The sequence below is a fragment of the Medicago sativa genome, chromosome 1 (assembly GCF_051527215.1).
Source record: "Medicago sativa cultivar Bolivia chromosome 1, Bolivia_mono, whole genome shotgun sequence".
Classification (NCBI taxonomy): domain Eukaryota; kingdom Viridiplantae; phylum Streptophyta; class Magnoliopsida; order Fabales; family Fabaceae; genus Medicago; species Medicago sativa.
Window position 1 is genome coordinate 93278211 of NC_140749.1, and position 18853 is coordinate 93297063.

At 34.3% G+C, this 18853-nt stretch overlaps 4 protein-coding genes across 5 annotated transcripts; 3 read left to right on the forward strand and 1 right to left on the reverse strand.

Annotated features, from left to right (window-relative positions):
• The first annotated feature begins 1527 nt into the window (after nucleotides 1–1527).
• LOC146959294 (putative GEM-like protein 8) lies at nucleotides 1528–3180 on the forward strand. The gene is made up of 4 exons (XM_085740861.1): nucleotides 1528–1781; nucleotides 1879–1950; nucleotides 2107–2381; nucleotides 2463–3180. The coding sequence occupies exons 1-4, from the start codon at nucleotides 1646–1648 to the stop codon at nucleotides 2670–2672; spliced, it is 693 nt and encodes a 230-aa protein (XP_085596987.1). The 5' UTR covers nucleotides 1528–1645; the 3' UTR covers nucleotides 2673–3180.
• A 2129-nt stretch (nucleotides 3181–5309) lies between these two features.
• Nucleotides 5310–12535, forward strand: LOC146959295 (Calcium-binding EF hand family protein). Of its 2 annotated transcripts, XM_085740859.1 has the most exons (7): nucleotides 5310–5954; nucleotides 6584–6686; nucleotides 6800–6865; nucleotides 8573–8746; nucleotides 8852–8948; nucleotides 11879–12015; nucleotides 12110–12535. In XM_085740859.1, exons 1-6 carry the CDS (start codon nucleotides 5405–5407, stop codon nucleotides 12002–12004), a joined length of 1116 nt encoding a protein of 371 aa, XP_085596985.1. In that variant the 5' UTR covers nucleotides 5310–5404; the 3' UTR covers nucleotides 12005–12015; nucleotides 12110–12535. The 2 variants fall into 2 exon arrangements, with proteins under 2 accessions (XP_085596985.1, XP_085596986.1); XM_085740860.1 differs by lacking the exons at nucleotides 11879–12015; nucleotides 12110–12535 and adding an exon at nucleotides 10888–11166.
• A 990-nt stretch (nucleotides 12536–13525) lies between these two features.
• On the forward strand, nucleotides 13526–16304 carry LOC146959296 (aluminum-activated malate transporter 12-like). The gene is made up of 6 exons (XM_085740858.1): nucleotides 13526–13979; nucleotides 14092–14232; nucleotides 14382–14654; nucleotides 14805–14926; nucleotides 15050–15193; nucleotides 15497–16304. The coding sequence occupies exons 1-6, from the start codon at nucleotides 13694–13696 to the stop codon at nucleotides 16151–16153; spliced, it is 1623 nt and encodes a 540-aa protein (XP_085596984.1). The 5' UTR covers nucleotides 13526–13693; the 3' UTR covers nucleotides 16154–16304.
• A 330-nt stretch (nucleotides 16305–16634) lies between these two features.
• On the reverse strand, nucleotides 16635–18648 carry LOC146959297 (flotillin-like protein 1). The gene is made up of 2 exons (XM_085740862.1): nucleotides 17522–18648; nucleotides 16635–17276 (listed from the first exon to the last, which is right to left on the reverse strand). Exons 1-2 carry the CDS (start codon nucleotides 18446–18448, stop codon nucleotides 16767–16769), a joined length of 1437 nt encoding a protein of 478 aa, XP_085596988.1. The 5' UTR covers nucleotides 18449–18648; the 3' UTR covers nucleotides 16635–16766.
• Between the last annotated feature and the right edge of the window lie 205 nt (nucleotides 18649–18853).

The window sequence follows — 18853 nt, forward strand, 5'->3', positions numbered from 1 at the left end:
TGACAGCCTTCATTAAATTGCCTTGCGATACAAGGTAAGAAAAAGTAAATAGGTTGCGATGTATATTCCATATACTACATCCTACTTATACATAACATATAGAGTCATTGATCAGATAATAATAAGAAAAACTGAAAAAGTAAAGGAAGGTGAATGAGGATGTCAAGTTTGTGAAAGTTCAAGGCAGTAAAAAATGTTTCTGAGATTTTTCAATCCCGGTATATAGTAGTAGAACAAAATCAAAAGTGGTAGTTAATGGTTCAAAAGGCAGAGTATAGTAGGCCAAACACATGTGACCGACGCGGTTACTTGCTATTGGTGTTCCCTAATGCCAATAGGGAACGTGCTACATATAACTAGATCTTTGTTAGTTACTTTGATTTGGAATAATAACTGACTCTGTCTGGTTCATTTGAAAGAAATTGAGATAACTGAAATTAAGAGATTGAGCACATGGTTCTGTATAAAAGGGAATCACCACATAATATCCATGTGCATCCAATATGGTGCTACTGCTGCAAGTGCAACTTGTGAGAGTGGGTAGCAACAAATGGGTTACATTCACTTGGACTATCTAATCTTATCCATTTCAAGATGCAGTCCCTCAATTGAGTAATCCTCACTCACAAGATAAATGGATCCAGTTAACAAAACTTCAGCTTAATTCACCAAATATCATTCATACTCTAGGATTTCGTTCCTATAAAGTGAGTAATTAGTAAAGTGAGAAAATTAAAGGTTGATATTAATTATAACCATGATTTGTTATGCATGTGCATATAATAACAATCATTGATTTGTTTATCAACGGTTGATATTACTCACTTCACTCACTCTTTAAAGTGAATATTGATGAGTTTCTCGTTTTAGAATAGCTTTGATTCACACTTTATTTATTATTATTATTGTAACTAACTAAAATAAGCAGAATAAATTTATTAATAATAAGTAATGAAAATCACTAGCATTTCAATCATATATCTTGGAGATAGTAAAAATGAAGGTAGGGCAATCTGTTGATTGCATTAGTACATACCTTACCCCAAGAGAATTTAGAGAATTCTAGCATCACGAAAGTTTAAATGCCGACTCATAAAGCAATGCTGATGCATTCTGAAAAAAGTATTTCATCATTTACTTTATTTTTGGTTTAATTTCCTAATAATGCCTACTTTCCAAAATGGTGCATTTCTCCAAAGGGTTGGCCGACAACAGGCCCTATACACTACGGAATCTTGTTCATGAAGATAAATAAATTAACCTTTCTCTAAGCCTCTAAAAACAAACCTATTCTAGGATTTCAATTTTAAAACTTTTGAAAAAGCTAACTTATATCTTCCTTTACCATCTTTTTCTGAAAGCAACCAAACAGTCCATTATGTCAAAATATTATCTTGAATAAAAGAACTTCAACTTGCCATGTGGGTAGTGTCTTTATTACATCAACCAAGATCATGGTTGAGTCATCCCACAAAAGGCTCAAGATTCACTTCCTACTTTTCATCCTTTTAAATACTTCCTCCTTAGAACACAAAAGGACTGATCAAACCAAGCAAACATAACTTCCTCTAGTAGCTCAGAGCATTCCTCTCTTAACCTAGTGCTAGTCTTTTCAACAAAACACAAACCTTATTAATCATTCAACATGCTGACCTCAATTCATCATGAGCTAGTTGTTGGAACTCCAATCATGTATCATCAGTTTCAAAATTCGATTAACAGATACTTACTAGATTCTGCCTCTTGTCAAATTCAATATCCAACCAAACACCAAAGCAAAGGTAAAACTTTGTTTTCCTGTTAAAAGAATCATGAACATCTAATCTAATTTCATTAAGTATTGATGGTTTTACTAATACAGTGCGCTTAACGTTTCAGCTAGTGCAAATTCCAACCAGCAAAAGCGCGGCAGAACAGCTGTTAATCTCACACAAAGAGTCCAAGAACATGGTGAGTACCCCTGTAAGACTTAGATGGGTTTCCAATAATATGGTACAATTTATGAAAACCATTTTCCTTTTGTATGTGGTATCTATATCTGCTAAACTCCACTTGCTAGTTGACTTGAGCATATCTAATTCTATTTATATAATTGAAAAATTTCAGTGAGACTCGGAGCAAACATATCTAAAACAATAAAGAGGACGTTGAGCTTAGGGGCTCAAATTCTTCAAGTAGGTGGAGTGGAGAAAGTGTTTACGCAGTATTTTAGTGTGAGAGAAGGAGAGAGGCTATCAAAAGTTTCGCAGTGTTATCTCTCCACCACATCCGGTCCTCTAGCTGGTCTCCTCTTCATCTCCAATGAAAAGGTTGCCTTCTGCAGTGAGAGAACAATAAAAGTCTTCAATCAGAAAGGTCAAATGCGTAGGATCCAATATAAGGTATGTCCTGAACTAAATAAGTACATATACAAAACTCTTCTTATATCTCAGTTTCCCTAATCCAATATTTGTTATGTGCAGGTGGCCATTCCACTGAAGAATATCAAGTGTGTGAATCAAAGTCAAAATGTTGAGAAGCCAACACAAAAGTACATAAACATAGTTACAGAAGACGATTTTGATTTCTGGCTTATGGGAGTCCTAAAATATAAAAAAACTTTCAAATATCTCGAGCAGGCAGTTTCTCAAGCAAGCTTAGATGAATATAACAAGTCCACTATTAGAGCATAATAACATAGAGAGTTTAAGATACAACATACAACATTCAACAAAATGACAGTTGTTATCGAAGATATGCTTTGAAATGAGGGACTTGGTGGACAAAACATCTCATCATAGTTTCTGTTTAAACCCAAGATTGACCCGTGAAAATAGATGCACATGGTTCATTCATATAGTATCGGATGCAAACTTCATTGTCAACATATTGTTGATAAAGTTGTTGATGAAAGAGATCACTCGGCGTGTTCTTTGCAACAAATTACCGCAAGCAGTGACTGTTAACATAGAGACCGTATTGGCAGAGTATTCATTCATCGACAGAGAAGAGAGGCCTATGTTGAGGTCAATGAAGGGAGATTATTGTTATGGTAGAAAACGAGATGGAAAGAAATGTAAATAGAAAGATAGAGAAAAAACTATTAGAAGTTTAAGTTTCAGGCTGAATTACTTATGTGCATGGTATTGAATTGAAACCGTTCAATTCTTTTATAAAATTTGTCTAGCGTTCAAATGCGAATCTTTTTCATTGAGTTGGTTTAAAAAACTAAACTAATATATATAGATTACGTCAATAATGTGTTGGGAGCAATAGGATATATAGGATAGTGCAACTGCAAGAGAGGAAAAAGATACAATTTTTCCATTTATCACTCTCCAGAAGACCATAATATGTGAGTACGTACTGTAGGTATAATGTATAATTGTAAATGAACTATTAATCGTGTTTCTACCTTTAGCACAAAACATTTGATTCCTCAAGATTCTTTAGCATACTGAAAGGATAATAAACCCAGTTAAATAAAAGAGGAATGCATGCTTACAAATTAGAATATGCTGACGATACTTATATGTAATGGAAATTGAAATTGAAATAGACATTCGATGCGTGAAGAAGAAGGATTGCACTTCATTTCTGCTAGCTTTTTGATTCCGAACGATTTATTAGATTTTAATTTTAATTTTCCCAGCAGGAGCAAATTTCAAAATAAATAATTACTAATAAAATATTGACTTAATTATTTAAAGAATGTCCACATTTTCATTTAGATTAAGAAGTTAAATTTAAAATAGTTCAATTTTAGTACATGTCTCGAATTTTTTACATTTTTTTAAACATCCGTCTATAATTATAAAACTCTTCTCAGAATCTTGTTTGTCTCTTTTATAAAGCTAATTTAATATTTTCAACAACATTGACTATTTCTTTACCAACATACCTCCTCTATTTATTTTATATTTTTTCCTTCAATCAATAATTGATACACTATGTTGAAAACATAAACTAAAACTCTTTCTATTAAAGGATAAAATTGTAAAAATAATAGTAATTACAAACAAATTTAATATTATTACCAACTTTTTAATTCCCATATTTTTTTTTCTCAATAGAATCTTATAATTAGGGATAGAGATAGTACCAATTTATAAACTTACTTTCAAGGTGCAATTTTTTATTATTTAGTTAGATTTTTAAGGTGCAAGTTAGTCCGTTTATTTTTCTTTTACTTAATTTCAGTTTTAAAGTTAAATTATATTCGTATAATCTATAAGTTGTTTTTTATAAGTTATATAGAAGAACTTAAAAAAAAAAGTCAAAAAAAGCATGTGAAAATTGACATAAGTTGTTTTAACAAGTTCTCTTAACAGCCTCATAAAACATTAACGGTCTCATAAACTTTTTTTTTTTGAGCAAACGGTCTCATAAAAAAAATATATTTAATTTTTTTGAGCAAACGGTCTGTATAGTTTCCTTATTTTTTCCATTTATGGTATTAACATAAAAAAAATCAATATATTTAATTTAAGTGTGGGATCTAAATTCAAAAATTGACAAAATAAGGGGATTAAAATTAAGTTAAATTATATACTTGTTTTAATAGTATAAAAATCTATAATATTTGACTACACGTTAAATTATTTGACATTTTTAAATAAGTTTCTTAAATTTTTAAAAATGTCAATTCGAACGAACCAAATCAAACCAATCTCGTTCTTCAACAATCTAATTTCTTTTAAATTTTGTGAAAAAAAATTGTAAACACATTAGCAAATCATGGTGATATTTTTAATTAGTTTGAAATTATTTTCTCTCAAAAATCAAACTAAACCCAGTCTTAGATCCAAACTAAAATAGTTTGGAAATTTAATCATGGCGATTGAGCTTCTTCGACAACTAATTTCCTAACTAAAAGAGTATTCTAAATTGACTGTGGTGTTGTTATTTTGCATGAAACTCATCTTAAAATATATCATGGACATTGGGTTTGTTCGACCCTAATTTACGTCTTTCGGTTGTCTTTTTCTTATTTTTATTTCTCTTTTTTTTTTTTAAATTGTTTTAGAATAATTACCATTGTAGAATACAAATGTAACATTTATTATTTTTTGCTTTATTATACTCTTATTTATTGAATTTCATCCAATTTAACTACTTCATTAACTACGATTAATAAAAATATTTTAATAAATAATATTAATTTTATCATTAAAATATATACAATTACTCATTTTTTAATAATTTTGCATAAATATTAAACAACTATTATTCTTGAACGGAATGAGTAGTGAGTACTTCTAACTAATTTTGCAGTAATAATTTTTGTAGAGAATACGCGACTTATTAAATAATTTTTGATGCATAAATACATTGAAGGTGAGTTGAATTGAAAGGAAATTACACAACTATACTATACTAGAGAGATCTATCTAATCTATTCTTTCAATTTGAATCTGGAAATGCAATGGGTTTAGGATCGGTATTGATATACACGATCTTAGCCCTAATTGTTCTCTTTTTCCTCTCTTCACACTCTCCCTTCAACAACCACCACTCTTCCCACCGTCACCGCCGCCTCAAACTCCGTTCCAACTTCACTCTCGAACCTTCTCATTCCCGTTCCCATTCTTCTCACCAACCTGTCCCCTTCGACCCTCTCGTCGCCGAACTCGAACGCCACCGCGAAGACAAACAATGGGAACAACAACACATCCAGCACGCTCCCGCTCACGAATCCCAACCTGAATGGGAAGACTTCATGAACGCTGAAGACTTCATCAATGATGAAGATAAGTTCAATGTTACCTCTAGACTTCTTCTTCTTTTTCCCAAAATCGATGTGGATCCTGCTGATGATTTTGTTGATCTTCATGAGTTGACTATGTGGAATCTTCAACAAGCTCATAGAGAGGTTCTTCATCGTTCTCAAAGAGAAATGGAACTTCATGATAAGAATCATGATGGTTTTGTTTCTTTCTCTGAGTATGATCCTCCTAGTTGGGTTAAATCTGCTGGTAACTATTTACTTTTACTTACTTTCTAATTCTAGATCTCTTCTTTCTTTCATATCAAACAATAAATTTTATAGTATGTGTCCGAGAGTGGGTGAAGATTCAACACAAGAATAAAATAAGTGTAGTAGATATGATGATGTTTTGTTGGATGTGTGGTAAGATTAGACGGGATAAGATTAGAAATGATTTCATTAGAGAGAGAGTTGGAGTAGCAACGCAACTATAGTAGAAAAGATGGTGGAAACTAGGCTTATGTGGTTTGGGCAAGTAGAGAGAAGAGAAAATTGTAGATTTTGTAAGTAAGAAAAATAGATTAGATAGAGGATAGTCAGATCACTAGAGGCAGATGTAGACCTAAAAAACCATAAGAGAAACTATTAAGAAAGATCTAGATATTATTGAGTTGGATCAAAATATGGTTTATGATAGAACATTATGGCGTAATTTGATCCATGTAGCTGAACCCACTTAGTGGGATAAGGCTTTGTTGTTGTTGTTGTTGTTGTCAGTGTGCTATGGTACAATTGTCGTCACAGTGAACTTTTGATTTTCACTGTTGTTTTTATAGTGATTACTGTCTCTGTGGTGCATTGTGTATTGAGTGTTTTAATTTGTCTTGAATTTTTCAGATAAAGAATCTTTTGGCTATGATATGGGTTGGTGGAAAGAAGAGCATTTTAATGCATCTGATGCAGATGGAAATGGTGTTCTTAACTTAACTGAGTTCAATGAGTGAGTTTCTTCTACTATTTTTATTGCGAAGCCTCGTTGTTTACACTTGCATATTTTGTTTATGATGTTTTTCATTTTGAGCTAACAATTTTCTGTATTCTCTTTTGTTTTAGCTTTCTTCACCCAGCTGATAGCAACAGCACAAAGCTTCAACAATGGTTGTGCAGGGAGGAAATCAGGTTGGTAACTCATTTCTCATAAAAACTTTGTTACAGCTCAATATTGGTTTCTTAAAGAATAAGTGATTTCTGTTTGGAATGCTTTTACCCCAACATGTTTGTAGTCCCCTGTATAGTACATTTATTAGTTTCATCAATTTTTAAGTATATAATTTGTATCTTTTGACAATTTATTTAACAAATAAATGTATGAATATATACAGTATTGATAAATGCATTTGACATGAGAGTGACTTTGAGATGTCATGTTACTAACTAACTAAAAACCATTGCATTCTCCTGATAATGAATTACCATTTCATATTTGGCCTTCTACACACATGGCTGATGAACAAGCTTGAACTTTTATCATAAAACTAAGACCTCTAGCTTCATGTATTCACAATCTTAAATAGGAAAGCTGTTAGGAACCTGATATGCATTACAAAATACGTAGGGTTGAAATCTCCCTAAATTGAAGATATGGGGTTGCAGAAATATGAGGGCATGAATTTCTTTATGCCTGCCCTAGGGCCCCAATTATCTCTCAGAACGACAAGATGATCTCCCTCTCAATCCCACTTGTTATTTATATACTGCCTCATCCTAACTACTCCCAAATAGCAACTAATTGACAATATAGTTGTTCGGAATGTCATATGTATTACAAATAAATGGGGTAAAATCTTCCCTAATCACAGATACGTTGCTGCGAAACTTTTGAGGGTTTGCCCTTCTCTACTGGGTGCTTATTTCATGGCTTTGAAAATTATTCCCAGCAATGTGGAGGTTCAAAATTTGGATTTCCACGTATGTTACGAAGTTAGAAAATTTATTCTTTGGCATAAAACGTTGCTGTGAATGAAATGACTGCGACTTTCCAATGTTTTTATTGCCAAGGCTGGACTAGGAATAAAAAGGTTCCCATGAAGGTGGAAACTCTTATACCCCACTATTACAAATAAGTTGGTAAAACTTTTAACTTAGTCTTCTTAGATTCACACAAGATACTTGCAATCTGTGGGATCATATGTTTGTCTGTATCACAAAGGACAATACAGTCGTATACCTTGGTACCAAACACAGGCATCTAACTTGGGTATTTAGCGTATCAGGGGATCCTCAATATCTAGATGTTGATTATGTTCAAATAACTCTTATTTATCTTTTTCTTGCTTTCTAGTATGAAACATCCATTACGTAGGTGCTGGTAAAGATGGGGGATATATGAGCGTATGCTTCTGAAATATGCAATGTTGTTTGTTGTGTGTGTGTGTATATATATATATATATATACACACACACACACACACACATAGTCTAATATATCCTTAATAATGCCCGGGGTCATTTTTGATCTCACTAAAGTTGTAACCTTTGCTCTGAAGACGGGATATTTTGCGGTCACCCAAATCCATGCAACCAATTAGGATTTAAGTTGAATGTTTAAATCATCTGTTGGGCTATTCAAACTGAAGTGATAGATCCATGGTTATTTTTCGAATTTTGCCTTGCAGTCAGTGGCCTAGTTTAGGAGAAACTACAATATTGAAATAAATTTTGTAGGTAATTGTGCCCAATATTAGAAATATGGGAAATATTTATATTTTATACTTGTTAATTTTATTTTACTGAAATGAATGGGAGATTTCAGTTTATATACAATTAGCTTATTTCTATCACTGCCTTGGGGTTCTCATGCTCATGCGTCCTTTTATTTCTTTATAGAGAAAGAGACTCAGACAGAGATGGGAAGGTCAACTTCAAAGAATTTTTCCATGGGCTCTTTGATTTGGTAAGAAACTATGATGAAGAAAGTCACAATGACTCCCATCATTCGGATAATTCATTGGATGCTCCAGCTAGAAAATTGTTTGCTCAGCTTGACCAAGATGGTGACGGGTATTTTCCTTTTTTCATCATTAATGTACTTTCTTTGAAACACTATGGTAGTTTCTTTATCGTATGCTATCATTCACTTTTGGATTTTCATCTCTATCTGCACAGGTTGTTATCAGATATTGAACTACTGCCTATAATTGGGAAACTCCATCCGTCCGAGCATTACTATGCAAAGCAACAATCAGAATATATCATTTCACAGGTATTGGATTTCACCATACAATACTTTACACTTATTGCTTGAGAAAGGTGTTATTTTTTTCATGTGAAGTCATATGAATATAGGAATGCCCATAGTTCTATAGCTATCAAATCACAATTCAAACGGTGAAACATGGAGCTAATTTTTAGTTATAAATTGCATTGCATCACAAGATTCAGAATCATAATTAAAAGTAACTGAAATGTATAATATAAAGGATGTTCACTGCTTGATGTTATCTGAAAACCAAATGTTAGTAGTTAGTGTGTTATGTTAGTGGCGGAAGTTGAACCTATGACCATCTTTTCTCCAACCCTCATGTCCCTCCTTCTATACCAACTCATCTACCTTATAACCCTCAGTTAAATGGTTGATGTGACTATTTCAAATTAGAAATGGACAAAACAACTTAACCATAATTATATTTCAGAAGCCAAAATAAAAACAGAGTAAAAGTGGTAGCTAATTAAGGCGTGTGAAAGTGTGCAAGTAACCCTGCAAGTCCCTTTTTGAGCAAGTAATTGAATGAGTGGCTGTGTTAGGACAGGTGGGTATTTTATTGGAAGGATAAAGGGAAGACAACCAAAATAATTACTGTTGATAGTTACAATGGTTAGTTAGAGCTGATACATTAGATAAATAAATAGATGAATGGTAGGGAAAACCAGGGTATTAGATCTTAGAAAAAGTAGGATTAGGGAACACCGTATTGGGGGAGGCTTAACCCCATTCGACCAAGCAGATCTTGGAAATCATTTTAAGGAATAGGGGTTATGACAGGGGAGAGGCCTGTTCTTGGGAAAGAAAGGTGGATCTATCTGCCTGTGTTGGGAGTCTTGGGACCAAATTGTTGGAATGGTTTACTTGGGCGGAAAAACTCTGAGGTAATCATGACAAGCCTTCATAGATGCAAGAACTATATACAGGGATGAAATCAATTCAAGACATGACCAAGTGGTAGAGATGTTTGAGGCTGAGGGAATTGTAGTGGAAATCAAGATTTACGACGAAGGGGAGCAGTGCTTCATGCGGAGACATCCAAAAAATGTGGATTATGTAGAGTCTGGTTGTGCCCCCACAACGCAACCGATGGAGTTGCCGAATTCATGCTCACATGGGGTGGGCAATGGGTTGATACCACTGGAGAAGCACCAAAGGTACATCTTGCTAGCAAGATGACCTGGCTTAGGAAAAGAAGAAAGAGGAACATAATTCTGACCTATTTGGCCAGGCCCAAATTAGTCTAAATAATTTGATTCACGGAGGTGATGTAAATTGGAAAATTTTCAAACTAAACTAATTTTTTCACTTAGTGAAGTAAAGCCCAATGACAAGGAATATCGAGTGCATAAACCATTCTCTTATGTGGGGCACATATCAGAATGGGCAGTCAACAACATAGAATATTACTTAGCTGCTGCCATTAAAATGGGCCTTTGAGCAGGTGGTTACAGTTAGAATACCCTTTCTGACTCTCCATTCTCTCACTATGTATGTGAGTGTGAATTGTCGATTCTCTACTATGAAGGCTTCGTCTACTGTATACCCTAGTAATGGACAGTGTCGATCACACTTACTATCCCTGTGTCGATCACACTTACTATGCCAGGGTTTTCACCTTGAGACAAAATTTCTTAAAAACTATTGATAGATGATAGAACTCACAGAAAATTAATGCGATATATAATATAACCAAGTTTATTGAATGACAAGAAGGAGCTCAAAAGCTCCACAACAGCAATGAAAGGAAAACCAGAGCCTAAGGCTCCTACGAGAGATATTCTCTCCTAACCAACTCAATAGCAAATGTATGAATGACCCCACCACTTCATCCTACTACCCACCTTATAATTCCATTCTTTACCAGAATCACTTGGATTGGAATACGTCAGTAAATAGTTCATGTTCTGACCTGTTGACTCAGCTCTCTTTCTTCTAGAATAAACCTGCCATATGGCGAGCCTCGCTTGGGTCATTCCCTCTACCGGATCCTCAATCGAATTAGAAGGGCCAAGAGTTCTGTAACTTGATGTTTTCGTGAGCCAACATATCAGAAGCAACAATTTTAGATGTTTTGATTAGAAAATAATGCTTCTTCCTACAACCATGAAGATTGGTAATACCAGCTGTACTTTATGATATTTATTGCTTATACCATACTGGTTGCTACTTTTTTTTAGTTACTTTTTTTTAAAAAAAAAAAAAAAGAAAAAGAAAAGTAGGATCTTAGCTTGCAATTGATAATCCTACTTTCCCTTTGATCTCTTCAAAATATGAATCTGTCGGTGATGAGTTCCCATTCTGAATTCTTTCAGAATGAGAATATTTGATGTGTTTTATCTGCAACTATTTTTAAGATGACTTGCTCTTTTTAATTGTTATAACTTCTTGGGGGACCTTGTAAATTGATTTCATCATCCATATATTCTTTTTCTCCAATTTACGGTTTAGTCGTAGAAATATGCACACTGCACATATGTTTATGGTAGCTAGATTCATCTCCATTCCCGGCTGCCTAGAGAAATTGTTTTTAAGAATATGATATACTGGTTCATGAGAGAGGAAGTAAATACTCTGGTGGGAAAGCTGGGAAGTACATATCGTCTGTTTAACAATGCACTATTAACCAATGTTTCCTTTTATAATATCTTAGGGTGCATTTCTAATATGAATTGCTAAATATTGTAGGTTGACCGGTATTTATGCTTTAGGAGGGTTTACATTGTCGTGCTTAATTTACATGTTAGGCATTTTTACCTAGATGCATTGAACTAATTTTTCCTGACTATGGCCTCAGCATGCCCTTCAACATCTGTTGTGTAACATACATCTCATTAAAGTCTGTGATAGTTCAAAAAGCACGCCAACATCTATTGAATTGCATCATATGCATTAATTTCATCAGTAACCATTGTATAATTTTATAACAGGCAGACGTTGACAAAGATGGGCGCCTCACTTTGCCTGAGATGATTGAGAATCCTTATGTATTTTATAGTGCTATTTTCAACGATGATGAAGATGAATATAACGATTACCATGATGAGTTCCGATAAATTCATGTTAGGTGAGGACTATTAACTTTCTGCATCTATCTCAAATCTTAATCTACATTTAGTGAAGATTTCTGTTATAATGTTTTTAATGATCATCAATTGCAGAACATTGAAACAATATCAGTGACAAGGAGTCTGAATTTGAAGGTTATGAGATGGCAGAGTTTTGATGTTTCGGCCCTTATTAGGTTGCTAGTCTCAGTCATGGTGGGGTTTTTTGGGGTGGCAACATTGGTTGCTTCTTTCCATTCATATTTTATTTGCTGATAGGATCCATCATGGAGTTGCACCTGGATCATCTGGAGGGTAATAGGATCTTAACTTCATTGTAAAATTAGAATGATATATAGAGATTTTCAAATCACACTGGATGAGCCATCATTAATTAAGTGTTACTCTTAGTTCTCATTGGATAACACATGTACCATATAACTATATTGACCAATTTGACCATCACGTTCCTAGATGGATTATAAGATTTATTTATGAACCCAAGTCACACTCATTTTGCTTACAAAGCATTTATAAGAAGGATGTACCCCGGATGTTTTTTTTTTTTTTTTTTATAAGATGCCCATCAGTTATATATTCTTCTTTACAGAGTTTTGAGTAAAACTCCTCCAAGTATATTTGTGATCATCGGATTGCAGGATACACGAGTCACAAGGAGTTCAAAGGCTTTATTTATTTGATATATCTTAAAGCCTTATACTTGTAATTGAGTTCAAATTCAGTCTTTATATTAACATTTATTTCAGTCACTGTCAAAGTGTCGGATAACAAAGTAATAATTACAGAATAAATGTAGCTGAATTTTTTAAAATGTCGGAGATCAATTAAGAAAATTTCTGGTGTACTGGTTAATAAAAATAAAAAAGATTCGTATTTTTGCAAGGACAAGAGGAAACATGACTCTGGCCTGCCTTTCCTTATAGCATCAATGTTCCGGCCTCAAGTTTGAGGCACTGTTTTTCGAACATACTGTCTTCTTTGGTTCTTATGTGCTCTTATGGTCTTGTTTTTAGTTAAAACTTAATAGACATCTGAATAGATTGATGATGGTGGAATGTAGGACTTTTTGTTGTACTATTGATTATAACTTAAAATATGCTCCCATACAAATTCAAAGTATTCACTAAACTAATCAATTCAGCACTCTATAATAGATCAGGTCATCATATTATAATTTAAAATGTCACTATGATTGTAATATAAGCTAGCGCCGCGGATAAAAAATAAACTAAGAAGGTTGAAGTTAGTGTACCTTGTATTTAACATTTTAACATTAAAAGATAAAAAGGCAGTAACATGAGAGACAACATGTATTGTTGGATCCTCTAAAAAAAAAGAATGTATTGTTGGATCAGTCACCAATAAAATGGGGCTGCAAAGTTGCATAAACATATGTTTTGTTCCTTTTCTCCACTTCACATTGACTCTAAGCATAGTGAAAGCTGCCACACTGTCTTTCTCTTCATAAAAATATCGTTATTGCGATGGCCAAACAGCTAGATATCATGGAACTATCTTCATCTGTTATATAATTATTATACAATGTAGTATCCACTACCAAATGAAAAATAAACAAATGGTCCCTAATGTTTTTTATATTCCTTTTGTCTCCTTGTGTGAGGCTAACATGGCCTCTATATAATAACTGGATCTTTTAATGACTACCTCACTTTAGGCATGGAAGTTTCAATGGCTGAAACCAACAATACTAAGAAATGCTCAAGTCATTGGAAATTCATTTACAGTTTAGCTGATAAAGTGAAAAGATTTCCAGGTTTGGTGAGGAGGGAAATTTGGAAAGTTGGCAAAGATGATCCAAGAAGGATACTCCATTCTCTGAAAGTTGGTCTTGCTTTAGCACTTGTATCTTTGTTGTATCTAATGGAGCCATTGTTCAAAGGGATAGGATCAAATGCTATGTGGGCTGTCATGACTGTGGTTGTGGTCATGGAGTTCACTGTAGGTAAACAGGCTATTCTCATTCTTAGTGACATCATCATCATCATCATTATTTTGTTATTATTATGTGTTTATATCACAATCTCATAGGTATTAAGGATCAGTTATGATTGCAGGAGGGACTTTATCCAAAGGACTAAACAGAGGATTGGGAACTTCGTTAGCAGGATTGTTGGCGTTTTTTATTGAGTATCTTGCAGATGACCCTGATCAAATATTTCGAGCGATTTTCATTGGAGCCGCTGTTTTTCTTTTAGGTAAGCATTTATTACATCATGGAAGAAAATTGACTCTTGCTTTAGTAATAGTACTTACATTTGTTTGTTGAAATTTTAAGAGAAGCTTAATTTGTGGCTGGAGCTTCCTAAATATTTTTCTTAACCATTGTTTCACTGTTTGTTTGCAGGAGCTGCAGCTACATTTGTCAGATTCATTCCCTATATCAAGAAGAATTATGACTATGGTGTTATGGTATTTCTCTTGACCTTTAATTTGATAATTGTATCGAGTTACCGTGTTGATAATGTCTTGAAGATGGCAAAAGATCGTATCTCTACTATATGCATCGGCGTTGGTCTTTGTCTTGTTATGAGTCTATTTGTATTTCCAAATTGGTCAGGGGAAGACCTTCATAAATCCACCATATCCAAACTTGAAGGCTTAGCCAACTCTGTAGAAGGTAATGTGCCAGGTCACCACTTCATTATAGAATATTGCTTATGTTTGTGAAACAAGAAGCTGAAGAGTATTTGTACTAATTAAAGATGAAAAAGTTACTATAGTTCTATTGTCTCAATCTATATAAGTGATGGTGAAAATAATGATGCAGCTACTGTTGTGGAATATTTTTCTGATTCTAAAAAACAAACAAATGAAGATGATTCATCAGAGGATCCCATTTACAAGTGCTACGAGGCCGTTTTAGATTCTAAAGCTAAGGATGAAACACTGGTAAGTCCATGCCCCTTTTTTTGTCAAGTAAAGTACACTAGGAGTTTCCCTTCTATTTTTTAAAATAGTATATCAGAAATTTGTTCTTTGCAACAGAAGATCTTACAGTGTTGAATTAAACAGGCATTGCAAGCAAGTTGGGAGCCAAGATACTCAAGATGCTGCCAGAGAATCCCATGGCAGCAATATGCAAAAGTAGGAGCTTCTCTCCGCCATTTTAGTTACACTGTCGTAGCACTACATGGATGTTTGCAGTCAGAAATTCAGGTACTAAATCAGCTATCGATAAGGTTCATTGCTATCCTAGATTATCTGTCATGTTATTGATAGTACATGGATGACTATAACTTAATAAAGAAATCATTGATTAAGATCTATATGCAGGCTTATAATGATTGTCAGGGTCATTTTGTCTATAAAGTAAACACGAAATGCAATAGTCTACATTATTTTATTGGCTAGCATCTTCATAATTATTGGAATAACCTTTAGTATAAAATATAACTCTCTTATTTGATATTTGATATTGTACCTTTAACTTACGTACTATTTAACCCATTGTTGTTGAAGACACCAAGGTCAATCCGTGATCTATACAAAGATTCTTGCATCAGACTTGCACAAGAAGTATCAAAAGTTCTAAGGGTAATGGCCAACAGCATAAGGAAAAAGCATCAGTTTTCCCTTCAAACACTCTCAAACAATCTCAATGAAGTTTTACAAGACCTTGACAATGCATTGAAATCGCAACCACAACTTTTACTAGGCTCAAGGAATAGTCGAAGTCGAACCCCCATAACCCCCAAAACATCAACTAAAGCAACTGCACATAATGACAACAGGCTTGATGAAGAAACAAGACTCTCATTATCAAGTATTAAAAGTGATTGTTGTTCCCCAGTAATTGGAAGTAAATCGAAAGAGCACTCCCGAGAACAAATAAAAGAAGGACAACGACAGAAGAAGGTTTTGAGGCCACAACTTAGTAAAATTATCATCACTAGCCTTGAGTTCTCAGAAGCACTACCCTTTGCTGCTTTCACTTCCATGCTAGTGGAGATGGTGGCAAAACTAGATCATGTTATGGATAAAGTTGAAGAATTGGGAAGAATGTCACACTTTAGAGAGTTCAGAGATGGTGATGATGATGAGAATATTGTTGTCACTTGTGAGAGACCGAAAATCAATATAGTTGATAATGACTTGCCTTCTTATGGAGCAGAATAATTGTTACTAGATGTCTATCATCCCATTAGCAAAGTTATATATACATGCATGCATTGAATTAGTTGAATGCTGTTTACATTACCTATTTTATGCCTTCTACATAGGGAAGAATAAGGCATATGTACTGTATCCGGCAAGAAATTTTTGCGTACATTATAGCTCTAAAGTCTTAGTTTTGAGATCTGAGTCCTAATTATCCAATACTAAAAGGATCCAACGAACTAGCTAGTAAATATTCTGAACATGAAAACTCTGACACAACAACTACCTTTATTTGTTAATTTTGAAACATCAATGGAATAAAATGTAGTCGAACAATAGTCGCAATAAGTTGCAAGCAATCAACACTAAACAATAATTTTGGCAATAAGATCAGTCAACAATATCAAAATGATAACTTAGCAACCATACCACAGTCTCAGTGACCAAATTGACATTACTTTTGTACGAAGCATGAAAAATTAGCATACTTATGGCAAGTTAAATCATATCATAAAAAATTTCCATTTATAAAATACCAAGCATGAAAAAAACTAGTGAATCGAAGTACTACTTCTGAATTACCAAAATAAAACAAGGTGCTACTATAAACCTAATACTTGCATCCTCCTAATTAAGAGCTTTTGTCGGATAAGGTTCCCATCCAAGCAGGAGGCAACATGCCTGTTTGCTCATGGACAGTCTTAAACAGAGGTGGCAACATCTTGTAAACACCAGCAACCTCTTTCATACCCATAGAACCTTCGACTATTTTGCCTCCATTGTCACCTCCATTAGTCCAAATACTAATCTTAGGTTCAAGTCCACGTACTGCCTCAGCATTAATCTTAGCCATCTCTTGAAACATGCCACCATTTATCATCAAGTAATCCCTTAGAGCTGTGTAGTCGTTTCCAAGTGCATTGAGAAGTGTACTTACATACGCTCCTTGAGCATTTCCAAGTGTCACGATCCCCTCTGCCTCTTTTTTCTTTGCGTATAGCTCTGCTTCAGCCGCTTGCTTGCGCGCATAAAATGTTGCATCTGCCAATGCTTTCTGTGCTTCTGCCTCTGCCTTCTTCTCGTACAGAATTGCTTCTGCTTCTTTTTGTTTCTTGTATAATTCCCAGTTAGCCTCTTGTACCTACACCATCCAGAATTCCAACCAGTACTTAAAAAATAAACATTGAAAATCATTCATCCATAGTCCATGCAATATTAAACAATAATCATTCATCCATGTATGCCAAAAAACTTTAACTACAGTGACTTATTTTCTACCAAAAGATATTGAAGTATTAATCTTGTTGCTAGTAAAACAATTTGAATAATAATAATAATAATAAATAAATAAATGAAAGGAGTTATATTTGCATGGACTAAACTAACCTTGGTTTCATATTGAACACTAGCTTTGCTAAGTAAATCAGCTTTAAGCTTCTCAGTAGTAGTCAAAGCATTCATCCTCTCAACCTCACCTTGCAACTCAGCTTCCCTTAGAGCCACAGCTTTAGCAGCCTCAACTTCAGCCACTTGAGCAGCCTTAGTCCAAGCCGCTTTCTTCTTCGCCAACTCAGAATTAGCCTCAGCCACTTCAGCCTCTCTTTGATTCTCAAAAACCTTCACTTCAGTCCTAACTCTAAATCCCTCCTTGTCACTCTCTCCAGCCCTCTGCATCGCAATAACTTTCGTCTCTGCGTCAATTTTTGCTGCATTCTGCAGTGTTTGTCCTTCCCTAGATTTCGAACCAACTTCACCTTTCATCTTAGCTTCTGCCACATCAACCCTAGCTTGATTCGCTGCTTCCATTTGCGTCTTTTGCCCTAAATATGAGAAATATTCATGCCCAGGCACATCCACCAATTGCTTAACATTCGCATTGTAAATCAATAACCCGAATTGATTCAACTCGAGTTGAACTTTCTCGAATACTTCTTGTTTAAACTCTTTTGTTCCTTTGAAAACCTCTTCCATGGTCATCGAAGCAGCGAGGACACGTGTCTCACCTTCAATGATTCCTTGAACGAGTTCCTTGACGTGGTTCGAGAGTTTATCATGAGGGGAAATCAGTTTAGCGTATTTGAGGAGGCTTTCGTGATCGTCAACACGAGGACCGATTGTGAAGACCGCAGGAAGAACGAAAGGCAGTTTTTCAGCACTCATGGCTTGAACTTCGAAGGTGTAGTTCACCGGTGAGAGGTCGAAGACGGTGCAAGATTGACCAGGGAAAATCCATGATTTCTTTGCAAGTTTGATGTCTTCGATTCCGGCTCCGGTTATCACCAGGTACTCGGATGCTTTTGCTACCCTGTACATTGTTGGATTTTGATTTGATTATCGAAAACCTAGAAAAGAAAATTGAAATAAAACACTTCTGAAAGTGAATGTGTTTTTTCTTATGGCTTAAGGTTTATGTTTATATATAGAGAGAGTTTGTTATGCGAAACTGGTAGGAAAATAGCATCAGTTTTGTTGAGAAAAAACAGCATGAATATTCGTGCGTAACCGTTATACGTAACTAACCTTCAAGAAAAAAAAAAATACGTAACTTTTTATTGGATCTTATTGTAATTAAAAAAAATTATTGGATCTTTTTTTATTTATTTTCGGAACTGAATTTCTTTTTTGTTACTTTTCGGAAACGATTTCATTGATTGGTTATTTTTACAATTAAATCAAATTTTTAAAACAAAAATGAATCAGTTTCTTTTTTATTTTTAA